Source organism: Prionailurus viverrinus, unplaced genomic scaffold (assembly GCF_022837055.1).
Source record: "Prionailurus viverrinus isolate Anna unplaced genomic scaffold, UM_Priviv_1.0 scaffold_60, whole genome shotgun sequence".
NCBI classification, from domain to species: domain Eukaryota; kingdom Metazoa; phylum Chordata; class Mammalia; order Carnivora; family Felidae; genus Prionailurus; species Prionailurus viverrinus.
Genome location: NW_025927622.1, coordinates 408404 through 430373, shown reverse-complemented (window position 1 = coordinate 430373; position 21970 = coordinate 408404). Strand labels below are relative to the sequence as shown.

The following is a 21970-nucleotide window of genomic DNA, read 5'->3' as shown; positions in this document are numbered from 1 at the left end:
AGGTTCCCAGCCGTCACCACAGGGCTCGATGACGTGGGACTCAAACTCACCAGCTGTGAGATCATGACCTGAGCTGAAGTCAGATGCTTAACTGACTGAGCCACCCAGGCGACCCTCATGGTGATGAGTTTTGGAAAGAAAATCAAGGTGAGGGGCACCTGGGTGGCTCAGTCGGTTGGCCGTCCGACTTCAGCTCAGGTCACGATCTCGCGGTCCGCGAGTTCGAGCCCCGCGTCGGGCTCTGGGCTGATGGCTCGGAGCCTGGTGCCTCCTTCTGATTCTGTGTTTCCCTCTCTCTCTGCCCCTCCCCCGTTCATGCTGTGTCTCTCTCTGTCTCAAAAAATAAATAAATGTTAAAAAAAAAAAAAAATTAAAAAAAAAAAAAAAAAGAAAATCAAGGTGAGACCACCACCTGAGCTGAACTCAAGTGTCGGAGGCTTAACCAACTGAGCTACCCAGGCGCCCTGCTTTTTAATATCTTTAGGGTCTGTAGTGGTATCCATTCTTTGATTCCTGGTATGGGTCATCTTTTATTCTTGGTGAACGTGGAGTTTTGTCGTTAAAAAAAAAAAATCTTTTCAAGGAACAATCTTTTGGCTTCATCTATTTTCCCTATTTGTTTTCTATTGTATTTTACTGGCTTCTGCTCTGGTATGTAGGATTCCCTTCTCAGCAGAATTTTGGGGTTTGCTGGTCCTGCCGATGTGGCGCGTGACCCCTTCCCTGCAGAGTCACATCAGTCCCCCTCCATGGGTGCCGGAGACGGTGAAGACACTCATGGGGCATGTCCAACCACCACTCTCGGGCACACCAAGTTTGCACAGAGGCTCAGGGCGTTCACAGGTCGCCAGCCTGGAGTCCCGATCTGATGGCGCTGCTCCCCTAGGTCCCACTTTTCTGGTTGTCGTGAACCAGGAGGGTCACACCAGATGAGATGAACAGTTTGTGCAGAGCTAAGAATACAGTGCTGGGCAACGGAAGGGAGGTATTTTCAACCTCATCCGCCCACTTTGTCCACTCTGTACCCACAGCACTCTGCTGGCACCTGGGCCACTGCTTTCCCGCAGTGGGTCCCCTCTGGGTGCAGAGACTCTGCAAGGGTCTCTGGCCTGGAACGTTCCACTTTGGGCCACTCGGAAAGAAAACTTTTTTTTTTTTTTTTAATGTTTATTTTTGGGAGAGAGAGAGAGCGAGCGCGAGAGAGCGCAGGGGAGGGGCAGAGAGGGAGCGAGACACGGAATGCAAAGCAGGCTCCAGGCTCAGCACAGAGCCCAACGCGGGGCTCAAACTCACGAACCCAAAGTCGGACGCTTAACCGACTGAGCCCCCCAGGAGCCCCTGGGGCACTTTTTAATTTACTGATGTCTAAAGTAAGCTCTAAGCCCACCCAACGTCGGACTGGAACTCAAAGATCCCCAACAGCAGAGCTCGCACGTTCCACCGACAGAGTCGGCCGGTCGCCCCTCCCTGGGGGCTACTGTGTGACCCTTGCCCTGGCCTCCGAGGGGGGTCTGTGGGTGAGGGGCTCCTCGAGGGCTCTGCCCGCGGCACAGCCGTTCCCAAGTGGCCGTTGTCGCTCTCGAACGCCGACGCCAACCCCGAGCCCCTCAGAGGTCGACGCTGCGGGCTCCCCGCGCCCGCTTCCCGCCAACCCCCCCACCCCATGACGGGCTCCTCCGCGCGCCAATGAGCCAAGCTGTATCCACCCCCGGGGCGGGGCCGAGAGTGAACCAATCCCCGTTTGGGCGCCTGCCTGTGTCCAAACGGCCCAATCGGCAGCGGTGGTGGGGCGGGCCGCGGGGCGGGGTCTCACGGCCCAGCCAACAGGCGGGCACGTCAGCGGCGGGAGGGGCGGGCCCCCCCGGCGGGCGTGCGGCGGCGCGGCGGCGCAGGGCGGGGGCGGGAGGTAAACAAGATGGCGGCGGCGTGTCGGGCGCGGAAGGGGGAGGCGGCCCGGGGCGTCCGCGACTGAGGCGGGGAGCGGGCGGCAGCGGCGGCGGGCGCCGGCCGGTTCCGCGCCGCCTTGCATGGGCTGGGCCCCCGCGCCGCCCCGCCTGCTCCACACGTGCGGCGGCTGCGGCGGGGGCACGCGCTGTCCGGGCCCCGGCGGCCTCGGGAACCCCCGGCCCGGGCCTTCGGCCTGCGCCGCCTCAGCCGCCCGGAGCCCTGCGGGTCCCCGCGCCCCGCGGCCCGCGGCCGACGGCGTTCTCGGCGGAGAGCGAGCGCGGGCTGCCGTTTGGGGCGGGGGACGGCCGCTCCGGGGTCCCAGGCCGGTGTGGGGGCGCCCCGGCGGCGGCCGGCTCCGACGGAAGTTGCTCCCCGCGGCGGGAGGGCCCCGGGCAGCCCCCGGCCCCCCGACGCGCGCTCGGGGCTGGCGGGGGCGGACCTCGGTGCCCCCCGCGCCTTCCGGACAGGCACCTGCCGCAACCGCGGGCCCCCGGGACGGCGGGCCCCGCCGGGAGCCGCCCCCAGCAGCGTGCCCGGCCCCCAGCGAAGCTCGGCTGCCCAGCCTGGGGCCCTGGGGCCGGCCGGCCGCCGCGGGGCCCTCTCTGGGCGCGCGCCACGACCCGCTGGTAATGCCCGTCCCGGAGAAGACTTGGTTTGGCTGCAGCGGTGTTTGTCCGAGGGTCTAAAGTCCCTGGAGGATGACCTAGCACTTGCAAGCCCCACCGGCCTCCTGAGGGCCCCCGTGGACGCGCCGGCCCGACCCGAAGCTGCGAGGCGGGCAGGCACCCAGACTTGCGACCCTCCGCACCCTCGGGTGCCGGGGTTCTGGGCCAGGCGCGCCTCTTGAACTCACGACGAGTACAATCGTTTCTTTTCGAAGAAGGATTTCCCTTTTTTTTTTTGTTTTTGTTTTTGTTTTTGTTTTTTGCGTTTTTTGTTGATTTTTGTTTTTTGCGTTTTTTTTTTTCCTTGGAGAAGGGAACTTTAGGGGGACAAAAGGAAGAACCGCTCTTCGGGGGGGAATAGATAAGGAAGATAAAGGGACCGCCCGCGAGAGTCCAGGATGGATGTGGCCGACCCGCAGCAGCTGGGCATGTTTACAGAGGGGGAGCTGATGTCCGTGGGGATGGACACGTTCATCCACCGCATCGACTCCACGGAGGTCATCTACCAGCCACGTCGCAAGCGGGCCAAGCTCATCGGCAAGTACTTGATGGGGGACCTGCTGGGGGAGGGGTCCTACGGCAAGGTGAAGGAGGTGCTGGACTCGGAGACGCTCTGCCGGAGAGCCGTCAAAATCCTCAAGAAGAAGAAGTTGCGAAGGATCCCCAATGGGGAGGCCAACGTGAAGAAGTAAGTGTGGGCTTCCTGGGTCAGCGAGCGGCCAGCCAGCGAGGGTGGTCACCTTCCGTCCTTCCCTTTCTCCTTTCCTTCCTCCTCCCTTCCTTCCTGTCCCCTCAGCTCCCGTGGCCTCCTTGACAGGGAAGGTGTCGGTGGAAATCTGCTTTGTTACTTTCACGAAGTCAGGCCGGCTTGTTGCAGCCGGGTGTCCCGTTTCTTAGGATGCGGTGTCACAGCCTTTTTCGGAGGGGGGCGCGCCTCCCCCCCCCCCCCCAGCTGTCCAAAGAATTTAGGTGCCCAGTGGAACCAGCCAATGTTTATTTGGCCCTGAGACGCCGTGTTCCTAAACGGCCCTGGCCGCCACCAGCAGGTTTTCTGCGCAGCGTGCAGCTGTTACTAGGGCCGGGCGAAATGCGATTTGTTTATCCTGTTGGAGGGGAGCCCTGCGGTTGCCAAAAATAATTGTTTGCACTGGCTTATCGGTCAGCAGGGGGTAACTTAGCCCTTTCTTGCTCATTTGGGATGTGACACTAGATGCATCCGTGACTACAAGCCCAGGTGACTCCCTGGGAGAGGAATCAGCCCAGGCCCTGGCAAACTTTTTATCCAGACTTCCCCGGGCGCCTGTCCGCTCTTGGGCTTTGCAGAGGTCTCGGAGTCTGCATGCAGGAGGCTCCCCACAGATGGTGGGAGCCGTGTCTCCATCCCTCTTGCTGGTTTCAGGAGGAGGTGCCCCTCTTGTCGGCTGCCAGCCCCTGGGACCCCACCCTGCCTGGGCTCGTGCTCCTCCCAGCCTCCAGTTTCCAAGAAGGGGTTTATCTAACGGGCCAGGTGGCAGGACTGACTGACGACCTTGGACGTCCCGGTGTCGGCCCTCCCGCCAGGCCCATCCTGGAAAGTGCTGCTCCTCTGTCCGCTTTCACCTCCCCCTTCCTGGCCCAGCCTGCTCTCACGCAGAAGCTGAGCTGTGTTCACTTGCCCCGGGCCGGCCCAGGTCTGGGTGTGGTGAAATTGTGGATGGGCTGAGGACAGAGACCGGACTGGCTCCTGTGTTGGTGCCCGGCCTCTGGACAGTGTGGTCCAGAGGCAGGGCGGGCTGTATATCGATGAGGCCTTCTTCTGGTCTTCATGCCCCGGCCTGTGGACGTGGAGAAGGGATGGCCGGATGCCCTAGTTCTCTGTGCCAGTCTCTTGCCTGTGACATGCGGTTGGACAGGGGCCACCTGCATGCGGGGGGAGACTGAGGGGGGGGGGCCCACCGGCGCCCTCCTGAGGTCCAAGCGACCCCTCACCCCTGAGTCAGGAATCCCTATTCAAGGGCTGCCCTCTAGGTGTTTTCTCGTTAAGCCAGAAACACCTAGGGGTTGCGTGGCCTCAGCCTGCCGGCACTCCTGCGGGGTGTGCGGCTGCACTCGAGCTCCTGCTTCTTGGATCCCACTCCTGGCACAGCCCCTCTCCCAATGTCCAGGGTCCATCTCTGTCCCATGGGCTCCTCTCCTCATCCCCTGATGTGTCTGGGGAACAGGGCCCGCCCGTGGCTGAGCTCTCCTGCTTGGAGGCGCCACGGGTCCACGGAGCATCCCTGGGGCTGGCCACTGGACTCCGTGCCGCTGTGGCCCCCCAGCCTCTTGGGAACAGCACCCTAAGGTTCCCAGAGTCCCTCTCAAGGGCCTGGGCTGCGTTCTGGCACCAACTGATCCGTGGCGAGAGTCCCCCACGTCCACTCTGCTGACTGTCCTGGGGCTCCTGGTGGCAGCAGGACTCCGCGGACCCCTGCTGGGACACAGGGGTGGTGCTGCGGTGGGCGAGTGCCCGCTCTGCTGAGGCACGGTGCAGGTGTCGTAGAGACACTTGTCCGCCAGACGCAGTGTGAGTCCTGACGAATGCACACACCCAAGGTCAAGTTAGAGGGCGTTCCACCACCTCCGAGAGCTCCCTTGTACTTGTGGGAGACACGAACGACCAGAACCTGATGGGGGGGTGGGGTTTGCTGAGCCCGGCGTCCCAGTCTCCGCACTCCTGAATGGCCAGTCAGGGCCCCAAGAGCTTGTGGAGACACGTGAGCGTGCCGTGTTGGGGCTGCAAGGGGCTCGGTCCCGCAGCGTCCCTGAGAAGAACCTGAGGGGAAACCGAGGCCAGGGAGGTGGAGTGGCTCGGGGTCCCCAGCTGGCTTGGCCGTTCGCATAAGGTGTCCCAGCTGTGGGGCCCTGTGCCAGTGCCCGTTTCGTCAGCTCAGGGCCCGGCTCTCAGGGGAAGGAAAGGGGTGTCCTTGCATGGGGAAGTCTGTACTCCTTGGCCGGCCATGCTGCCAGCCGGCTGCGGGGAAAAAAGGCTCCTTTGTCTTTGAGAGGCTTAATAAACCCCAATAGCTCTTCTCCGAGTGAAGTGTCCGGAGCCGTCCAGACAAGCCTCTGGAGTCCCAGTGTGGATCAGAAGAAGCCTTTTGCCTAAAGAATGATGCCTGTGGTAAAGGTGGTGGGGGTGGCCCAGGGTGGCCCTCCTGTCATGTGGCTTCCTCCCAGGAAGACCGCCTGGGGTCTGCACTTGCTCCTCTCTGCTTCTTGCTTCTAGAAACTAGCAGGTTCTTTGTATAGAGTGAGAAAGTTTCAGAAAGCATCAAGTAGGAAAGAGTCATTTGTGATCTCATCAAGTCTTTTTTTGTGTTTTTTCTTTAAACCTGTTCAAGCACTTTTTATATACCCTGATCGTTTTTAGGAAGAAAGTGGTATTGTTTTTCTAACGGGCAGTAAATCACATGGATTGAACCTGTAAAAGCTGGGAAGAGGGTATTTGGTGGGGTCTCCCTCTCTCCCGCTTCTCCGGGGGCAGCCGGCGAGATCTGGTGTGTGTCCTGCCAGTGGGGTTTTGTGCAGGTGTAGACAAGGCTGCTCGTCCTTCCCGTTTTGACACGGTTGTCTCCCGGGCCGCGCAGCGCTGTGCATCCGTGCTGGAGCCGCGGGAAGGCAGCTGCGGGCGGCAGGTGCGCGGCTGACTGGCTGTGCCCACGACCACGACAGACGCTGCAACTCACTTTCCGGAGAGTCGCATGCGCCACAAAATGTTCTTTGTGGGCTCTTTTCCATCAGATGTTTGGGATCATAAAATTCACTTGCTGCTTACTGGCATACAAAGTCGGCGTATAAAGTCACGGGGTGGTCACTCTGCCCCTCAGGCTGTGGCTCTCGGACCCCTGCCAGTCGTCGGGCCTCCACTACGCGTCTCGGTGGTGGTCTTGTTGGGACGGCAGGGCTCCGTGGCCGGGTCTGACCCACCTTGTGCCGGTGGCTCTGTTTGCTACGTTGGCGAGTTACTTCTGGCCACGTGCCGTGATAAGCGCACGGGTGCTGGAAGGGCACGTCACCACAAGTGGAGTCTTGGGGTCAAAGGGAGCGTGTGTGCCTCTGACAAGCTGTGTCCCGACTGCCGGTCCCCCAGCCTCCGCAGCCAGTCTCATCCAGCCAGCTGCTGTATCCCGAGTGAGCCCCAGGAGCAGCGGGTCCTCGGCACGGGGGCGGCTGCTCTGTACGCAGGCAGGCGCCGGCTTCCAGGCTGGGCCGCCTCGCGGTGATTGGCAGATAGTTGGATCTGGGTGGTGAATGGTTGGGATTGTAGTGTGTCCAGGATCAGAGCCCTGGACTTTGTCGGCTCCTGCTCTTGTCCCAGGTGGCCTCGACAAGGTCCCAGCGTCTGCTGGGTGCCCCGCCCTGTGTCGGGAAGGGTTCCACTTTAACCCCGGGCTGGCTGGCTGCCAGAGGTGGCCTCGGGAGGGCGCGGTCCGTCCACTGCAACTCACAGGGACCGTCCTGGCGTCCTCCCTGGATGTCCGCTCCTTCCCTGGTGCGGGGCTCATTCTGAAATGTGGGAGCTTGGGGCAGTAGGTCGTGAGCCAGGCCTCACAGTGCACGGGACGCTGGCAGAGCCGCCCTTTATTCTGGGCCCACCATGCGGCTGGACTGCAGTTTATTCGAACAGCTTTATTGACACGGAACTCACATACCGACATTGGTGGCGATAAGGTGTGATTCGGTGGCATTGAATACTTACACGGATTGTGAAACCCTCAACGCTGCGTGGCTGGGGGAACGGTCCGCCTCCCCGAAAGCAACCCGGTCCCCATCAGCCATCTTCCTCCCCTCCTCCAGCCCCCACGAGCCCCTTCCTGTCCGTGGATGAGCCTGCTCTGAACGTTTCACACACGTGGACTCACGCCCTGTGTGGCCTCTCGTGTCGGGTTCCCTCCCTGAGCGTCGTGTGTTCGGGGTCCGTCCGCGAGGCGGCGGGTGTGGGCGCCTCTCGCTCCTGCTCGCAGCTGAGGGACGTGTGCGTGTACAGATCGACCGCGTCATGTTTGTCCACTTACATGCCAGTGGGGTGTTCAGGTCGTGTCCACTTGACGCCTCCTGTGAGTCGTGCTGTTGGGGACGTGTGTGGACTGTCCTACGAGCAACTTCCCCTTGTTTCAGTCTCCCTCCTGGGACAGCGTTCAGAAGCATCAACAGCGGGGCTGAGAGGTGACGGGATCTTGCTCAGTGTCCCTCTGCCAGTGCTGCCGTGGCCCCTGGTCTGCCCCTCGGAGCCCAGCGGACCGCTCCTCATCTGACGGGGAGTGACGCGCGGGCCTCGCTCGGGGATGCATGGAGCCGGTGCTTCTCAGGGCAGTGGGCCTGTTTGTCACTGTGTGTTTTGTTTGGGGCCGACGTGACCGTGAAGGCAGTGACTCTCCATTTCTCTGGAAGCTTGAATGGCTTTATGACCCTCATTCGGTTTTTCCTCCAGTTAATCGACAAGTCGGCTAAGCAGTCCACTTGGGTTGGGCAGCAACCCTGGGCAGGTCCCAGGCAGCAACGGGGGTGGGGGGTGGGGGAGTGGGGGTTGTGACCACAGGCACTGAGACGGGGGGGGGGGGGGGGGGGGGGGAGCGGAAGGCACCACTTCCTCTGCCTCCACTTCCTGCATCCGGGCTGAGCTCCTCGCCTTTCCTTTTTCTTTACACATTGTTTTTCCTTGTGTTTAGACCCACCATGTAACCTGTAGGGGACACGGAAAGTACAGAGGTGATAGGAACCCCCAGGACGCTCGGGGGTCCCTGATCAGATGGCTTGGCGTGCCCTCCTCCTGCACTCTCTGTCCTGGAGCTCTGGCCGCTGCCAGCTGTGTTCGGGGACTGCCCCTTCTGTTCGGGGACTGCCTGACATTGTGTCCGTCCTTTCCTGGTAGAGATAAGGTGACTGACTCGAGTGCTCACTCACGGTGCTTTGATCACAGTGAACCAAACAAACAAGTGGACGGCCCAGCATGCCCACGGTGGATCCGCCTGTTTATGTCAGAGTGTGGACTTTTATTTTTAAGAACAAACTTTTTGGACGTCGGAGTAGGAGTGTTGAGCTGTTTCACTGCAGAGGCAAGGGTGCTGCCCTCTGGTTTGGTTCAGAGCTGGTGCTGTGACCATCTTGTAGAGGATGGACATTGGGTGGTGGTTTCATCCTGATGGCAGTGGTGGAGGGGGAGGCACGCGAGGACAATGCAGAGCGGGGGGCTCGCCTTCCTATCAGTGAGGACCCGGGGTGGGCTTTCCCGGGGCCCCTTGACTCTCAGTGTGGGATTAGAAGTGCGGTCCCAGGCTCCGTCCCCCTGCCTCTGCGTGGAGCTCTGCTGTAGATGCTGCGGTCCTGCTGCCCCACATCCCCTACAGGTGGCCGCCATTTGGCTGGATGAAGGAAAGGCCTCCTGGTCTCAACACATGGGTTTTATTTTTATTTTATTTATTTTTAAGTAGGCGCCACACCCAACATGGGGCTCAAATTCGCAACCTTGAGATCAAGGGTCACACGCTCCACCTGCCGATCCAGCCAGGTGCCCCATTAACACATGCATTTTAGTTACGTTGCAGGTACCTGAAGCGATCTTTTTGGATGAAGAGGGCCCTGAGGAAGTTTCCAGGGCCAAGAGGGTGGCACGGACAGGTCGAGGAAGCATTTGACTCACCAGGCTGTAGTGAAGGCAGCTGACCGGAGATATCCCGATGTGTTGGAGAATCTCATTCCGGTGCTGTGGTCTGTGCTGATTGTTCCCAGTCCTGTGTGCGGTCCCGGGAAGCGAGAGCTTGGAGGAGTCGGGGTCTGTCTCTGGGGCTGACACCGTCGGTCCCCACCGGGCATGCAGGGCTTGCTAACTTCGCTCCCGCCGTGCACGGATGCCCTTCTCCTCTGGGGCTGTCTCACTCCTGCCCCTTTTGCTAAATCCACCTGGGCTGCCGACCCCTTGACAGGAGTCCAGGCAGCACCTGGCGGTGACCCCAGAGGGGTCTGCTGGCGTGCGTCCTGCCAGTGGGGTTTTGTGCAGGTGTAGACAAGACTGCACATCCTTCCCGTTTTGGCACGGTTGTCTCCCGGGCCGCGCAGCGCTGTGCTGGGGGCTGGGGCTGATGGTCGGCCGCCCCCCCATAAATGGGTATTTGCTGCCACCCCGTGCCTGTTGGGGAGAAATGGAGGGTGATGGGCCAGTGGGCGGAGAGTCCCTCTGGACACACGGAGCAGGGCTGGGGCAGGCAGGGGAGTGGGATGGTTTGAGGGGGGAGGGGGTGGAGGAAGGGCTGAGGGAGGGAGATGAGGCCTGAGTTCCAGGGGATGCCCTGCGCTGGCCCAGAGGGGCTCAGAGGCGAGGATAGGGGTGGCCTGAGGTTCCGCTCCTGCTCGTCGCGGACCTTGATCCTTTACAGCAGGGCACCGTCCCTGGGACGTCTGTGGCTGTCAGGAGTGGCGGGGGGGGGGGGGGGGCGGGGGGAGGCGGGGATACTACTGAACTAGGGCTCAGGACGCCCCCACTCGAGAGCGACCTGCCCAGAATGTTAGAAGTGCCGAGGGGGAGACACCCTGCGTCAATTATTTGGGGGGATAAAAAGGGATTCTGATCTCTGCTCATGAGGGACGGCAGAGTAAGTCCCCAGGGCTCAGAGGGTACAAGCAGGGCCGCCCCGGCTTCTGCTTGTCACCCCCTCTCCCTCCCACTCAGTGTGTGTATTTCTATATGTGCAGCATCCTGGGCCTCAGTAGTCAGACGGATAGGGATACTGTGGAAAAACAGGAAAACGAGGGTAGAAATCTCCTTGAGCCCAGAACTCTGCGGGGGGTCGGGGGGTGGGGACGTGGGGACAGGGTTTGGTCGGTGAGTTTGTGGGGGAAGTGCCTGCAAGCCTGTGCTTTGTTCTGTGAGGCGATGGCCTCTGGGTCTGGGGTCTCCGGTCTGGGGTGCGGGGCTGTGCACACACGCCAAGTCCAGGGCCCTGGGTGGTTGCAGGCATCACACCGCAGAGGACCTGCCCTGGGGAGGGGGGGGGGGGGTTGTCAGGAGAGGCCCCCTGGAGGTGGCGGCGGGGGCCTGGGTCTGTGAGGACGGTGGGCTCTCCAGCCCATGCCTGAGCTTTCTGCCGAGGACTTCCTAGACTTTCCGTACGGTTTGATGGCATTTAATGTATTCGTGGGGATGGGCACCCACCACGCGCTTATCTAGCTCGTCATCCCTAGAGCAACCGTAAAGCAACCTAAAGGTCCCCATCAGCAGTCACTCCCTGCCCCTCCCCCAGCCCCCGGCCCCCACGAGCCCCCCTCCTGTCCATGGACGGGCCCGTTCTGGACGTTTCACACACGTGGACTCACACTCCGCGTGGCCTCTCGTGTCGGGTTCCCTCCCTGAGCGTCGTGTGTCCGGGGTCCGTCCTGGGGGTGGCGGGGGTGGGCGCCTCGCTCAGTCTGCTGGCGGCTGAGCGATGTCCGCGTGCGCGGTGGATGCGCCTGGGGGGGGGGGGGCGTGCGCGTGCGCGGTGGGCACAGTCGTCTGTGGACATACGCGTGTGTGGTGGGCACTGGGGTGGTTCCAGCTTGGAGGTTTGTGTGGCCGGCGCTGCCCTGGCCAGGCAGGTGCAGCCTTCTGTGTGGACGTGTTTTCAGTTCTCGCGGGCACGGCACGCACCTGGAGTGGCACCGTGGGTTCGGCTGCTGGCCGGCGGCCTCCCGAGGGGCTGCCGACCGCTCCCCCTGCACCTGCCAGCTGTGAGGGCCCCTCCCCTGTTCAGACCCCGGAGAGGTGAGGCGTCGGGGGGCCGTCCGCAGAGCGGGCAGCACTGGGCACGGGCTGGGGGCGTGCGTGGCACCGGGTGGGCCGTGGCGTCCACTCTGGTGGGGCCTGTGCCCGGACGGGAGCCGCGGAGGTCTCCTGGGCTCTCTGCCCTTCCCCAGGGGCTGCGGGGCGCCAGGGAGAGCAAGGGGGCCCTTGCGGGCACGTTCCAGCCGCGGCGCACCGCCTGGGGCTTCGTCCCCACCAAGAGGCGCGGAAGGGATGCGGGGCGGCGGGGACAGTCACAGCCTGGCCTTGCCGTGTAACCGAGCCCCGGCTCCTGCACGTGGTGGCTGCTCACTGCCGCCTCAGAGCCTGCGGCCCCTGCGCCCCTGCGCCCCTGCGCCCCTGCGCCCCTGCGCCCCCAGGGCAAGCGCCCTCCTTCCCGAGCGGAGCGAGCGGAGCGGGGAGCAGGGTGTTCTGAGCCGTTCTCGCTGGCGGCTCCGCTGACGCCTCTGTTTTGTGTCTCAGGGAAATCCAACTTCTGAGGAGGTTGCGGCACAAAAACGTCATCCAGCTGGTGGACGTGCTGTGCAACGAAGAGAAGCAAAAAATATATCCTTCCGGTAGCCCGGCCCCTCTGCGAGCGCCGGGTCAGGGCTGCGGGGTGTCTTCCGACCTTCGCTTGTGCGGGTGCTGTGCCCTCCCTTCGCCCTGTGCCCTGGGCTGGGAGTACGGGGTCCCAGGCCCCACCCCTAAGTCCGGGGGGGCCTCGTGGAGGGCGCTCTCCTTGCGTCTGGCATTCCGGCCGCACCTTGCCCTGCACGGCCGCTCTGCTTCGGGTAGAACGTGGGGTGGGGCGGGGAGTGTCACTGCAGGGGCACTTCACTGGGACGGTCCTTGGCTCTGCCCTTTTCTCTCTGGGGGCGGGCCCTGTGTCTTCCGGCTCTAGCTCTAGGGGGCGGGGGGGGGGGCGGGGGGGGCGGGGGGCGGTGCCTCAGGTCTAGCCAAGGGACTGATGTCTTTCCACAAAGGCGTCTGTCACTGACTTGCTGGGCACAGAGTGGTGGGCTTTCCAGCACGTGGCTCCTCTCCAGCATGGTGCACTCAGGGTCACCTCTGGGGGAGATGTGGCGGGGGCCTCCACCTTCTCTCCTGCTGGCCTGAGACACAGCCGCTTCCGGCGCTTCCGGCCCCCAGGCTTCCCTCCCCTCTTCCCACCCCGCCCCTCCCTCCTGCCCTGCAAGCTTTGTCTCCTCTTGGTGTGGGGCTTCCTGGGGGGCTAGGGGTGAGGCGGGAGCCCCTCAGGGTGTTGAGAGCTTCTCGTGGGCCGGAGGACTGAGCCCAGACTAGGCGACCACGGACCTCTACAAGTTGACCCTGGGGAGGTCAGCGGAGGGCAGAGGCGCCCTACGGGCTCTGTAATCTCTCTGGTCTTTGTCGTGGTCTCGGCGCACTACCGCTTGTCTCTGTTGATGCGGCCATCAGACGCAGTTGCGGTCTTCTCCCCCAAACCCTTCCCGCGAGCGTCTGGCTGGCTGTTCCCAGGGGGCAGGCCCTGCCTGGGGTGGGGGGTCCCTGTCAGCCCATGGTTTCCTTAGCCCCGCACGTATATGGTGATGGAGTACTGCGTGTGCGGCATGCAGGAGATGCTGGACAGCGTGCCCGAGAAGCGCTTCCCCGTGTGCCAGGCCCACGGGTGAGTGCTTGCCGCGGGGGCCCGTGGCTCCCCCCTCCCGTGGGGTGACCCACACTCGGGCCCGTCCCGCGTTCAGACGAGTTTTTCTGATCACCAGCGAGATGAGCGCTCCAGTGTGTTTTAAAGCCCAGCTTCGGGGGCCCAGTTTGCAGCCTGCCCGGCCCAGCGGCTGCGTCTGCCGACCCTGGTGGGCTTGCTGCCTGAGACTCTGGGACCTCCTGGTCCTTGAAAGGCCGAGGACAGTGACCCGAACTGCCACGGGTCAGCTGGCCCTCCTGGGGAGTCACACCTCTCCAGCCCTGCTGCCGGCCTGTGTCGTGAGGGAACGGGAAGCTGGCAGAGTGAGCCTGGGTCCCCTGGCCCCAAGGGGCCCCTTTAGGGCCATGTGGTCACGTCCAGGCAGAGTGATTGTGGGGACGCAGCGCGGCCCTCGGGCCGATGGGGAGTGCAGAGAAGGGCTGCCTGGAGTGGGGCGGCAGCGGGGGCCAGGGAGCCCTCCTTGCCTTCCCCAGGTGGGACCAGGAATGGCTCAGATTGGTCAGCGTCCCTCTGGTTCCCTGCTGGGCCACCCGTCCCGTCCTTTCTGTTTGCGCGGCCCCGATGTCTCTGGTGCCGCGGGGTCACTCCCGGTGCCGAGGGGGACCCGGGGGGCAGGATCGAGGTTCCTGGTGGGGCAGGTCACAGAAGTCATGTCCCCCCAGGTACTTCTGCCAGCTGGTGGACGGCCTGGAGTACCTGCACAGCCAGGGCATTGTGCACAAGGACATCAAGCCAGGCAACCTGCTGCTCACCACGGGCGGCACCCTCAAGATCTCCGACCTGGGTGTGGCCGAGGTTGGTGCGCCTCCCTTAGCGCCCCGGGGGGCGGGAGGGGGCGCTCCCGCGGGGGCTGCTCCCTGAGGTCCACCTGGCGATGCTGCAGGCCCTGCACCCCTTTGCCGAGGACGACACGTGCCGGACGAGCCAGGGCTCCCCAGCGTTCCAGCCCCCTGAGATCGCCAACGGCCTGGACACCTTCTCTGGCTTTAAGGTGGACATCTGGTCGGCTGGGGTTACTCTGTAAGTGCCCGTGGGCCTCGGTCCCCCTGCTTCACCCCCGCCAGGGGCCCCTCCTGTGCCCACCAAGGACTCAGGCCTGTTTGGGCTTCAGGCCTCTAGAACCGCCCCTCCTAGCGTGTCCCCCAGACACCGTTCCCGGGCTGTGCCGGGTGGCCAGAGTGCCAGAGAAACCGTGGTGCCAAGATGAGAAGCCCTCTGTGGGTAGGAGCAGAGGGGGCCGCTCCCCGCCTTGTGGGGTCCTCGGGATTAGCCGTGTGCGGGTGCACACGGCCGGGCCTTCCTCCTCGGCCGTGAGGGCTCGTACTGGTACGTGTGCCCCGGTTCACACCCCAGGGCCACTGCTGTTGTCTCGAAGCAAGTGTTTCTGTCCTGACTCTACGCCGTCACCCCGGAGGAGTCTCAGACCGTGTCCCCCAGTTCTGCTCGTCCGTCCCTCGGGGCACATCCCCGAGCACTTCTGCGTGAGCAGCGGTCAGCGTGGTGCCTGCCACAGAGGGCAGGCCCTAACTTTCCAGAACCTTCCCTCCTGCCTCTTGCAGGGCGGCTGCCGGCCGACATGGGTGTTTCATTTCGTTTTATTTTTGTTTTTTAAGTATTTATCTGTTTTTGAGGGAGTGAGAGCAGAGGGGCAGAGGGAGAGAGAGAGAGAGGGAAAGAGCGAGTCCCAAGCAGGCCCCGCACTGTCAGTGCAAAGCCTGACGCGGCGCTCAGTCCCCCGAACCGTGAGACCACGACCTGAGCCAAAATCAGGAGTGGGACCTTTAAACGACTGAGCCCCCCGGGCTCCCCTGTTTCGTTTTATTTTGTTGAGAGATCACTCCTGCGCTGTCAGAGCCACCCTTTTATAAGGGGTCCAGTGCAGTGGTTTCTGGTGTTTTCAGAGTGGTGCTGCCGCCGCCACCACCACCTATTCCAGAGCATTCCCGTCACCCAGTGTGAGGCCCTACAGGTGAGGGTGGTTTAAGGCTCCTGTGCCAGGCTGGTCCCAGGCTGGGGCTGCAGGAGAGGCCCCAACTGACCGGGCCTCTCTCCTTCCCCTTGGGGGCGAAGCTATAACATCACGACAGGCCTGTACCCATTCGAGGGGGACAACATCTACAAGTTGTTTGAGAACATCGGGAAGGGAGACTACACGATCCCGGGTGACTGCGGCCCCCCGCTCTCGGACTTGCTGAGAGGTGAGGCCCTCGGGACGGCACCTGTGGGGCTGGAGGTGTCGGGAACGGGCTGCCAGCGGGTGTTGGGGGTCCTGGGGGTTTTCTACAGACCACTGGCCTCTGGAGAGCTGGGTTTCATCTCTGCAGCCCCACGCCCCACGTGCCCGGCCTGTCCCCCACCCCACCCAAGGAATGGGCCCAGTTAGTGGAGAGTGGCTGGCAGGATCAGCTCTGGAGGCTGAGGCTGAGGCTGGGAGGGGCATTGCTGACTTCCTTGGGCCCTACTGCCTGCTTGGGGCCTTGGTTCCATCCTCTTCTGGCCCCCCAGCAAACACCCCCCCCCCCCCCCCCCGCGCCCCCCGGCTGGTTTCTTCCTGCTGCGTGTCCCAGGCTGTGCAGCAGGGGGCGCTGTGCATCCGACGCAGGGCCCTGGCCAGGGTGGCACCTCCCCTCCGCCCCGCAAGGGGCGGGGCTGCCACAGCTGGCCTCCTGGGGTTCCTGGATGTTTGTTTTCAGGGCCCGGTGGGTGATGATCTGGCTCATCCAGAGCACCCCCTCAGGTGTGAGTGGTACCTAAGAGTTGTCACCGAGATAGCGCCTTGGGGTCTGTCTCTGCCTGTAGTCCTTAGGCGTGTAACTGACTTTACGCTCGGCTCGCGTTGGATATTCAGTTTCTAGATCTCCTGTGACTTCAGTTGAAGGAGTAGATTCACGTTACCTCACGTGCTCTTGAGAGTTTCCCGATAACTGAGGCAGGCCGGCACTCACGTTTACGTTAAGATGAAACGAGGCTGGGGCTGAGGCTGGGGCTGCAGCGGCCGAACTCCAAGCGCTGGGCAGCCTGTGCGGCGCCCCCCTCCCTCTGGGGCCCTGCCTGGACAGCCACCCCAGGACCCGCGAAGGCGAAGGCGGCTGAGCACGCAGCCCAGGGTGTTCTGGGAACGGGGGAAGCAGCTCTGCCCTGTTCCCGGTACGCGCTGTGGCCCAGCCCGCCTGCTGCTCAGACCTGGCCTTCTCCCCCCCACCCCACCCGCCCGCCCCCAGTTCTCCCTGGAAGCTCCTGGGCACTCTGGAGGAGGGTTGTGATGTCCACCCTCCTTGTCCTCGAGTGCGCCGAGAGCATGGCCCTCTCACCTCCCCTCACCCCCCACGAGGGCTTTCTTTTCCACCGAAGGTCATTTCAGACACGGCTGAGGTGGCAGACGGCGCACTTTCTCTTGACAGGCAGCGGCTGGTTGGCGGTTTCTCTAAAGGAAGCTTCCTTTGCTTGGTCTGTTACTGCCCTTACTTTTGTCAGCGCTTGAAATAGCCCCCATCGGGGAGCTTAGGTAGATGGCAGAGGGCGTCAGTAGTCCGGTCCCTCACCTCCAAGGCATTTGCCCTGAGGCCGAGGTGGCCCCGGGGCTCATGGTCTGCAGATGCCCCTGCACTGCAGCCAGGCCTGGAGAGTACCATCCGGGCCCTGAGGCCTGGGGTCCGACCAGCTCTCCAGATCGAATCGCTGTGCGGTTTGGAGAACAAAGTTGTCCTCCGGGTGTGTGACGTGCCGAGTTCTCAGAGCTGTTCCCCTCCCGCCCCCACCACGTGGAAGCTGCGGGCTCTGGGGTGGGACCCGCCCCCCAGCACCAGACCCTTGTGCGAACGTCCACAGCGCGTCGCCCTCTTGGCCTCCGTTCTCTCCGTCTGCCGTCTCGGGGACCGTCCGTCTGGTCCTGGCTAGCAATGCTGACCGCTAGCGTCCCCTGCCTTTTGCCGGCCGGGGGCCAGCAGAGAGTGGGCCTGCGTGCTTGACTTCCCTGAGCACACGGACAGGTTCTGCGTCGCTGCGGTGGGCCTGCCCTGCTCCCCGGCGGCTCTGGTGTCCACCTTCCTGCCAGCAGCCTCGTGGGGCCCGGGGCTGTGCGCACCCAGCGTTCGCAGTTATGGACTCTGCGTGTTGGCCCCGTTGCCCGGGCCGGCCCTACTGGTGGAGGCCAGGCCTGTGGGGGGCTGGCCGGGGGGGGAGTGCCTGGAGCACCGAGCTGGGGCTCCCTTCACACATGCCCGCACCCCTTCTCCTGGGGGTGTCCTCTGGGCACGGGCTGACACGGGCTGGGGCTGGGGCCACGTCCCCAGCACTGACTCCCCACGCCCTGCTGGTCTGTCAGGGATGCTGGAATACGAGCCAGCCAGGAGGTTCTCCATACAGCAGATCAGACAACACAGGTGAGTGTCCCGTGTGGGGCCGGCCGTGGGGGTGGGGGTGGGTCTGGGGGCACGGGGGGTACGCGTGGTGGGAGTGAGTCGGGGGTTGGGGTGCAGGCGCTGTGCACGGTGAGAGAGAGTATGGGGTGCACGTGGTGGGAGTGAGTGGGGGGGCGGGGTTGGGTTATCTGGCTGCTCTCTTCCCCTGGCTTTTAGGCTGGGCCTGAGGTCGGGAGGTGCCCCGTGTTGAGGGCGGGGGAGCCCCTGCACTGTCCTGACCTGTGACTTCCACAGCTGGTTCCGGAAGAAGCACCCGCCATCAGAGGAGCCCGTGCCCATCCCGCCAAGCTCAGACTGCAAGGACCGCTGGCGAGGCATGACAGTGGTGCCCTACCTGGAGGATCTGCATGGCTGTGCGGACGACAATGGGGACGAGGACCTGTTCGATATCGAGGACGACATCATCTACACTCAGGACTTCACGGTGCCCGGTGAGTGCGGCCGCTTCGCGGCCTGGCCCAGGGGCCCCTGCCCGCGGTAGCAGGGATCACATCCCCGGAGGGGACCCTCCTGTGTTCTGGGGAGTGCAGTCCGCGTCCCGCCGGGCGGTGAGATGGGGGAAAGCCCCTCCGACGGCCCGAGAGGGTCCAGTGGCCCTCCTGGTGCCCGGCCGCCAGCCCTGATGCGTGTCGCCTTGCTTCCCCAGGTGGCGAGGAGGCGTCTGAGGCAGGGCTTAGAGAGGAGAGAGGCACGCAGAGGAGCCAGTGTTCAGACCTTTCTGGAGAGGAAGCTGAGGCCGGGGGCGTAGAGCAGCTCGGGGCGTAGTGTAGCGCTGCTCCCCGCTCCAGTGCCGTAGAGGCCAGGCCTCGGCACCCCTGCCTCCCTCCTTAAGCCTGCGCAGCTGCCCGAGCGTTCCCCACCCCCCCAGCCCCTCCCCAACCCCCTTCCACAGCGCTCACAGCTCTGTTGTGTCCTGGGGCCAGCCTGTCGGCTCCTGTCATAAAGGTTTGCCTCGCTGTGCGTGTGGGGGTGATGCCGGTCTCCCTTTGTGCTGGCTTGTTTGCCAGGAGTGAGGATTCTATTGTAGAAAGAATTGGCGTGTGGAGGTGGCCTGTGTGGTGGGTGGGCCCCCGGGAGACCCCACTGGGCAGTAACGCCGTGGGCCCAGCGCCGTTTTCCTGCCAGAGCCGGGGCGGGGATCATGGGTCCCACTCCTGTGGGGGGCGTGCTTGGGGTTTCTGTGACAGCCTGTCATGGCCGGCCGCAGGATCATCTCAGAGCCGGCGCCTGCTGGACCCTGAGTTTCTGTGGCTTTGGCTCAGCCGTTTCCCTACCGGGTCCTGGGCTCCAGGAGTCCCGGGAGGTGACGTGTACGGAGTCCTAGCTCTGGGAGCCCTGGCCTTCAGAGCTTCTGTTTCCCATGGAGAGTGAGAACAAGGCGTCCTGCCTCTCAGAGTCGCTGGGGTGTTGTGTCAGGAACTTGTGAGGGGCCCTCGCTGGCAGACAGTCTGCTGTCCCAGGAAGGCCGAGTGAGGACCCTGCCCAATCCCCAGAACCTCGCCAGACTATACTGACCGTGTATGTTGGCTCCCGTGTGCCCTTTGGCCCGTGTGAGAGGCCAGGGGCTGCCTTTGACGGGTAGGGGAGGGCGCACCCGAGGGCAGCTCTCCAGGCTTGGAGCCACATGCCTGGCCGGGCGATGTCGTCCGTGTCAGAAGTAGCACAGTCCTGCTCCAGGACCAGTGGGGTTTTCTCTGACCTCCTGTGGGTCGGCGGTGGGCTGTGCTGGGGCCAAGATCCCTCCTCGCTTCAGTCCCGGTGGGGTGCTTCCGCTCAGAGGCTCTCAGCTGCTTGGCCTCGGTCTCCCCAGACTGTCCCCACTGTGGAGGTCTGCTGCCCACCCTGACAGCTGGGTGCCGGGCCTCGGGCTGGGGTGGAGTGGGTGCTTGCCGGCCGTGCCCCAGTCCCTTGAGGGCAGGGAGGCCGGGTCCTGTGCCGCCTCAGCCACAGCTGCTGTGCCGGTGGCTGGGCTCCAGGTGGTCTGTGCAGAGCTGCTCCCGCACCCCCCCCCCCCTATGGCCCCTCCTCCATCAGAGCAGGGTTCCTGGCCCCCCCAAGGGCTTTCCTCAGCAGGAGCCTGTCAGCAGTGAGGAGCTCTGACCTAAGATGCCGTGTTCCAGAAGCTGCTGTCAGGCAGTGGGACTCTTGGCCCAGAGGGGGCGCTGTGCTGGGGAAGAGGTCGGCTGGCGGCAGCCGTGGGCAGCTTTCCACCTGTGTCGCAGGAGGGCGGACTGTGGGCAGCAGGCCGGTTCTCCATGTGCACTGAATGAGCCACTTGGGCCCTGGCACGTTGGCCAGCTCCTATGTGCCTTCCTCCTCCCCCGCCCCCACAGTTCAGGCAGGCAGCCCCAGGCCCATGGCTCCCCGGAGGCCAGCAAGGGCTGGTGCCACCCAGTTGAGAGTAGGGACCGGCAGGCCCTGGGCCCTGATCTCTTCATCCCGTGCCCGGCACGGGGAGTCGAGGCTGGCGTTCGTGGGAGAGATGCCTGTCGCACACCTGGCCTGAGCCCAGCCCCTCCCAAGCCCCGAGGGCCCAGCCTGCTGTGGCCTCTGCAGGGGCGAACGGGTCGAGCCCAGGTCCCTGTGCCCCAGGTCCCCGGTCCCTTCCCCTTGTGCTGGGGTGGATGGTGAGCACTCAGCCCACCTGGTACAGACACCCGGCTCAAACCTGAGCAGGCAGGTGAGCGTGGGCTGGGCCCCCACCTCGGTGGGCTCCCTCTAGCCGGATGAGGGGCCCTGCGGGAGGGGCCGGGGCGGGACAGGCTGTGGAGGAGCCCGGCGGGGCAGGCGGAGACGTAGCCTGAGGGCTGGGGGGGCCCTGGGGGTGTTGGTCTTGGGCCCCCATCAGCCCACACTCGCCTTCTCCCTCCTAGGACAGGTCCCAGAAGAGGAGGCTAGTCAGAACGGGCAGAGCCGGGGCCCGCCCAAAGTCGTGTGCATGAACGGCACGGAGTCGGCGCAGCTGAGCGCCAAGTCGAAGGTGGAGCGCCGGGCCAGCGCCGCCTCCAACCCCACCCGCAAGGCCTGCTCGGCCAGCAGCAAGATCCGCCGGCTGTCGGCCTGCAAGCAGCAGTGAGGGTCGCCGCCCGCAGGTAGGCCGCCTCGGGGACCTGGGGGGGATGGGACGCACCGAGGGCACCGGCCCACCACTGCTGACCGGGGCCGGTTCTGCCCTTCGCCGTTCTGTCGGTCTTCGTCCACCGCCACTGGCATCTGGGCCAGAGGTAGAGGAACTCACTTGCCCTAGGACCCTGGCCGGGGGTTCGGGGGCGGGGGGTGGCTTGGGCAGCAGCTCCTGCGAGCAGGAGGCGGACCCCTCACAGGAGCCGCCTGTCCTGCCAGCCCCGGGTGATGCTGGACTCAGCCCAGAGGTGTATGAGGCGCCGGGTGGCCGGGTGGGAGGTTGAGACGTCTTGGGTTTGGCTCGGGCTGTCATCCTGGTGGCCGCTCGGCCTCCTCCACTTCCTCTTCCTGCTCCTGCCTGCTCCAGTCCAAGAAGGTGTATGTGGAGGGGAATCAGGCCCCAGGGGTGCAGGAGAGCCCATCGTCTGCTCGGGGTGCAGGCGGGGTGCCCTCTCCCAGGGTGCTGCCCCCACCCCCCCTCAAGTGGCCCTGGAGTGCTTATCTGCCAGCATCAGAACCAGCCAGGCAGGCTGAAACCTGCTTCTTTAGGGAGGCCTGGCTCTCTCTGTGGAGGGTGGTGCTTAACCCCAGTGGGCAGGGAGTGAACTACACGGTGGCCCTTCAGATCAGTGCGAGCTTGCCTGGTCTCTCTGGACGCCTGACAGCTCCGTGTGACCAGGCCTCAGTTTCCCCCACCCTGTCAGCGGGCCCCAGGGTGGGCCCTGCCTCCTGAGATGCAGAATGTGTTCGCCGGCCCAGGAGTGACCCATCTGTTCCCGTCTGCAGCCCGTCTCATCCAGGTGCCACGGCCCAGGTCCTCAGTCTTCCTGCCGACTGCTGGCCCACGTCTGCTGCCCAGAAAGGCCACCACCACACCCTCCTAGCCGACTGCCCCTCAGGAATCCAGGGGTCCTGGAGGGCCATGGCTGGGGGACAGCAGGGACTGGGGACTGGCCTTCCCCTCATGGCCAGTGAACACGGCCTCTCATTGACTTTGCAGCCCTGTGCTGAGCCCCCTCCCCGGGCCTCGGGAGGAGGGAGAGCGCCGGCACGCGGGCCCCGCGGGAAGCCCCTGCCATGCACTTTACGTTCAGACTACTGGTCCTCGCCCCACCCCTGACTTCTTTTTACTCTGCTCCACGTTAGCGCCTCCCACACCTAGTGACGTGTTCAGACAAACCACAGCCACAGCCGGAGCCAGTAGAAGAACAGATGCATGCCCAGAGCCCAAGGGAGCCAGGCGGCTGCCTTGTCTTTGTTGTTTGGTTGGTTCCTTTTCCTTTTTCTAAGAAAAAATAAAGCAGGTGGATTTGAGCTGGTTGTGAAGGGTGTTTGGGAACTGTTGGGT

The 21970-nt window shown here is 64.0% G+C and overlaps 1 protein-coding gene across 3 annotated transcripts; it reads left to right on the top strand.

Annotated features, from left to right (window-relative positions):
- The first annotated feature begins 2328 nt into the window (after window positions 1-2328).
- Window positions 2329-21936, top strand: STK11 (serine/threonine kinase 11). 3 transcript variants are annotated; one of them, XM_047848308.1, is made up of 11 exons: window positions 2333-3300; window positions 11872-11955; window positions 12950-13039; window positions 13741-13873; window positions 13962-14098; window positions 15149-15276; window positions 17403-17460; window positions 17734-17930; window positions 18146-18187; window positions 20373-20591; window positions 21409-21936. In XM_047848308.1, the coding sequence occupies exons 1-10, from the start codon at window positions 3011-3013 to the stop codon at window positions 20573-20575; spliced, it is 1362 nt and encodes a 453-aa protein (XP_047704264.1). In that variant the 5' UTR covers window positions 2333-3010; the 3' UTR covers window positions 20576-20591; window positions 21409-21936. The 3 variants fall into 3 exon arrangements, 2 of the variants coding, with proteins under 2 accessions (XP_047704264.1, XP_047704265.1); XR_007149892.1 differs by lacking the exon at window positions 21409-21936 and having other exon boundaries at window positions 2329-3300; window positions 18146-20179; window positions 20373-20512; XM_047848309.1 differs by lacking the exon at window positions 18146-18187.
- Window positions 21937-21970: the final 34 nt, after the last annotated feature.

Bases quoted from the DNA above. Each gene is read 5' to 3' on its own strand.
- STK11 (XM_047848308.1), top strand. From the start codon at position 3,011: ATGGATGTGGCCGACCCGCAGCAGCTGGGCATGTTTACAGAGGGGGAG. The intron at 13,874-13,961 runs GTTGGTGCGCCT...GCGATGCTGCAG, and splicing joins CCGACCTGGGTGTGGCCGAG to GCCCTGCACCCCTTTGCCGA. The intron at 18,188-20,372 runs GCACGCAGAGGA...TCTCCCTCCTAG, and splicing joins AGGGCTTAGAGAGGAGAGAG to GACAGGTCCCAGAAGAGGAG.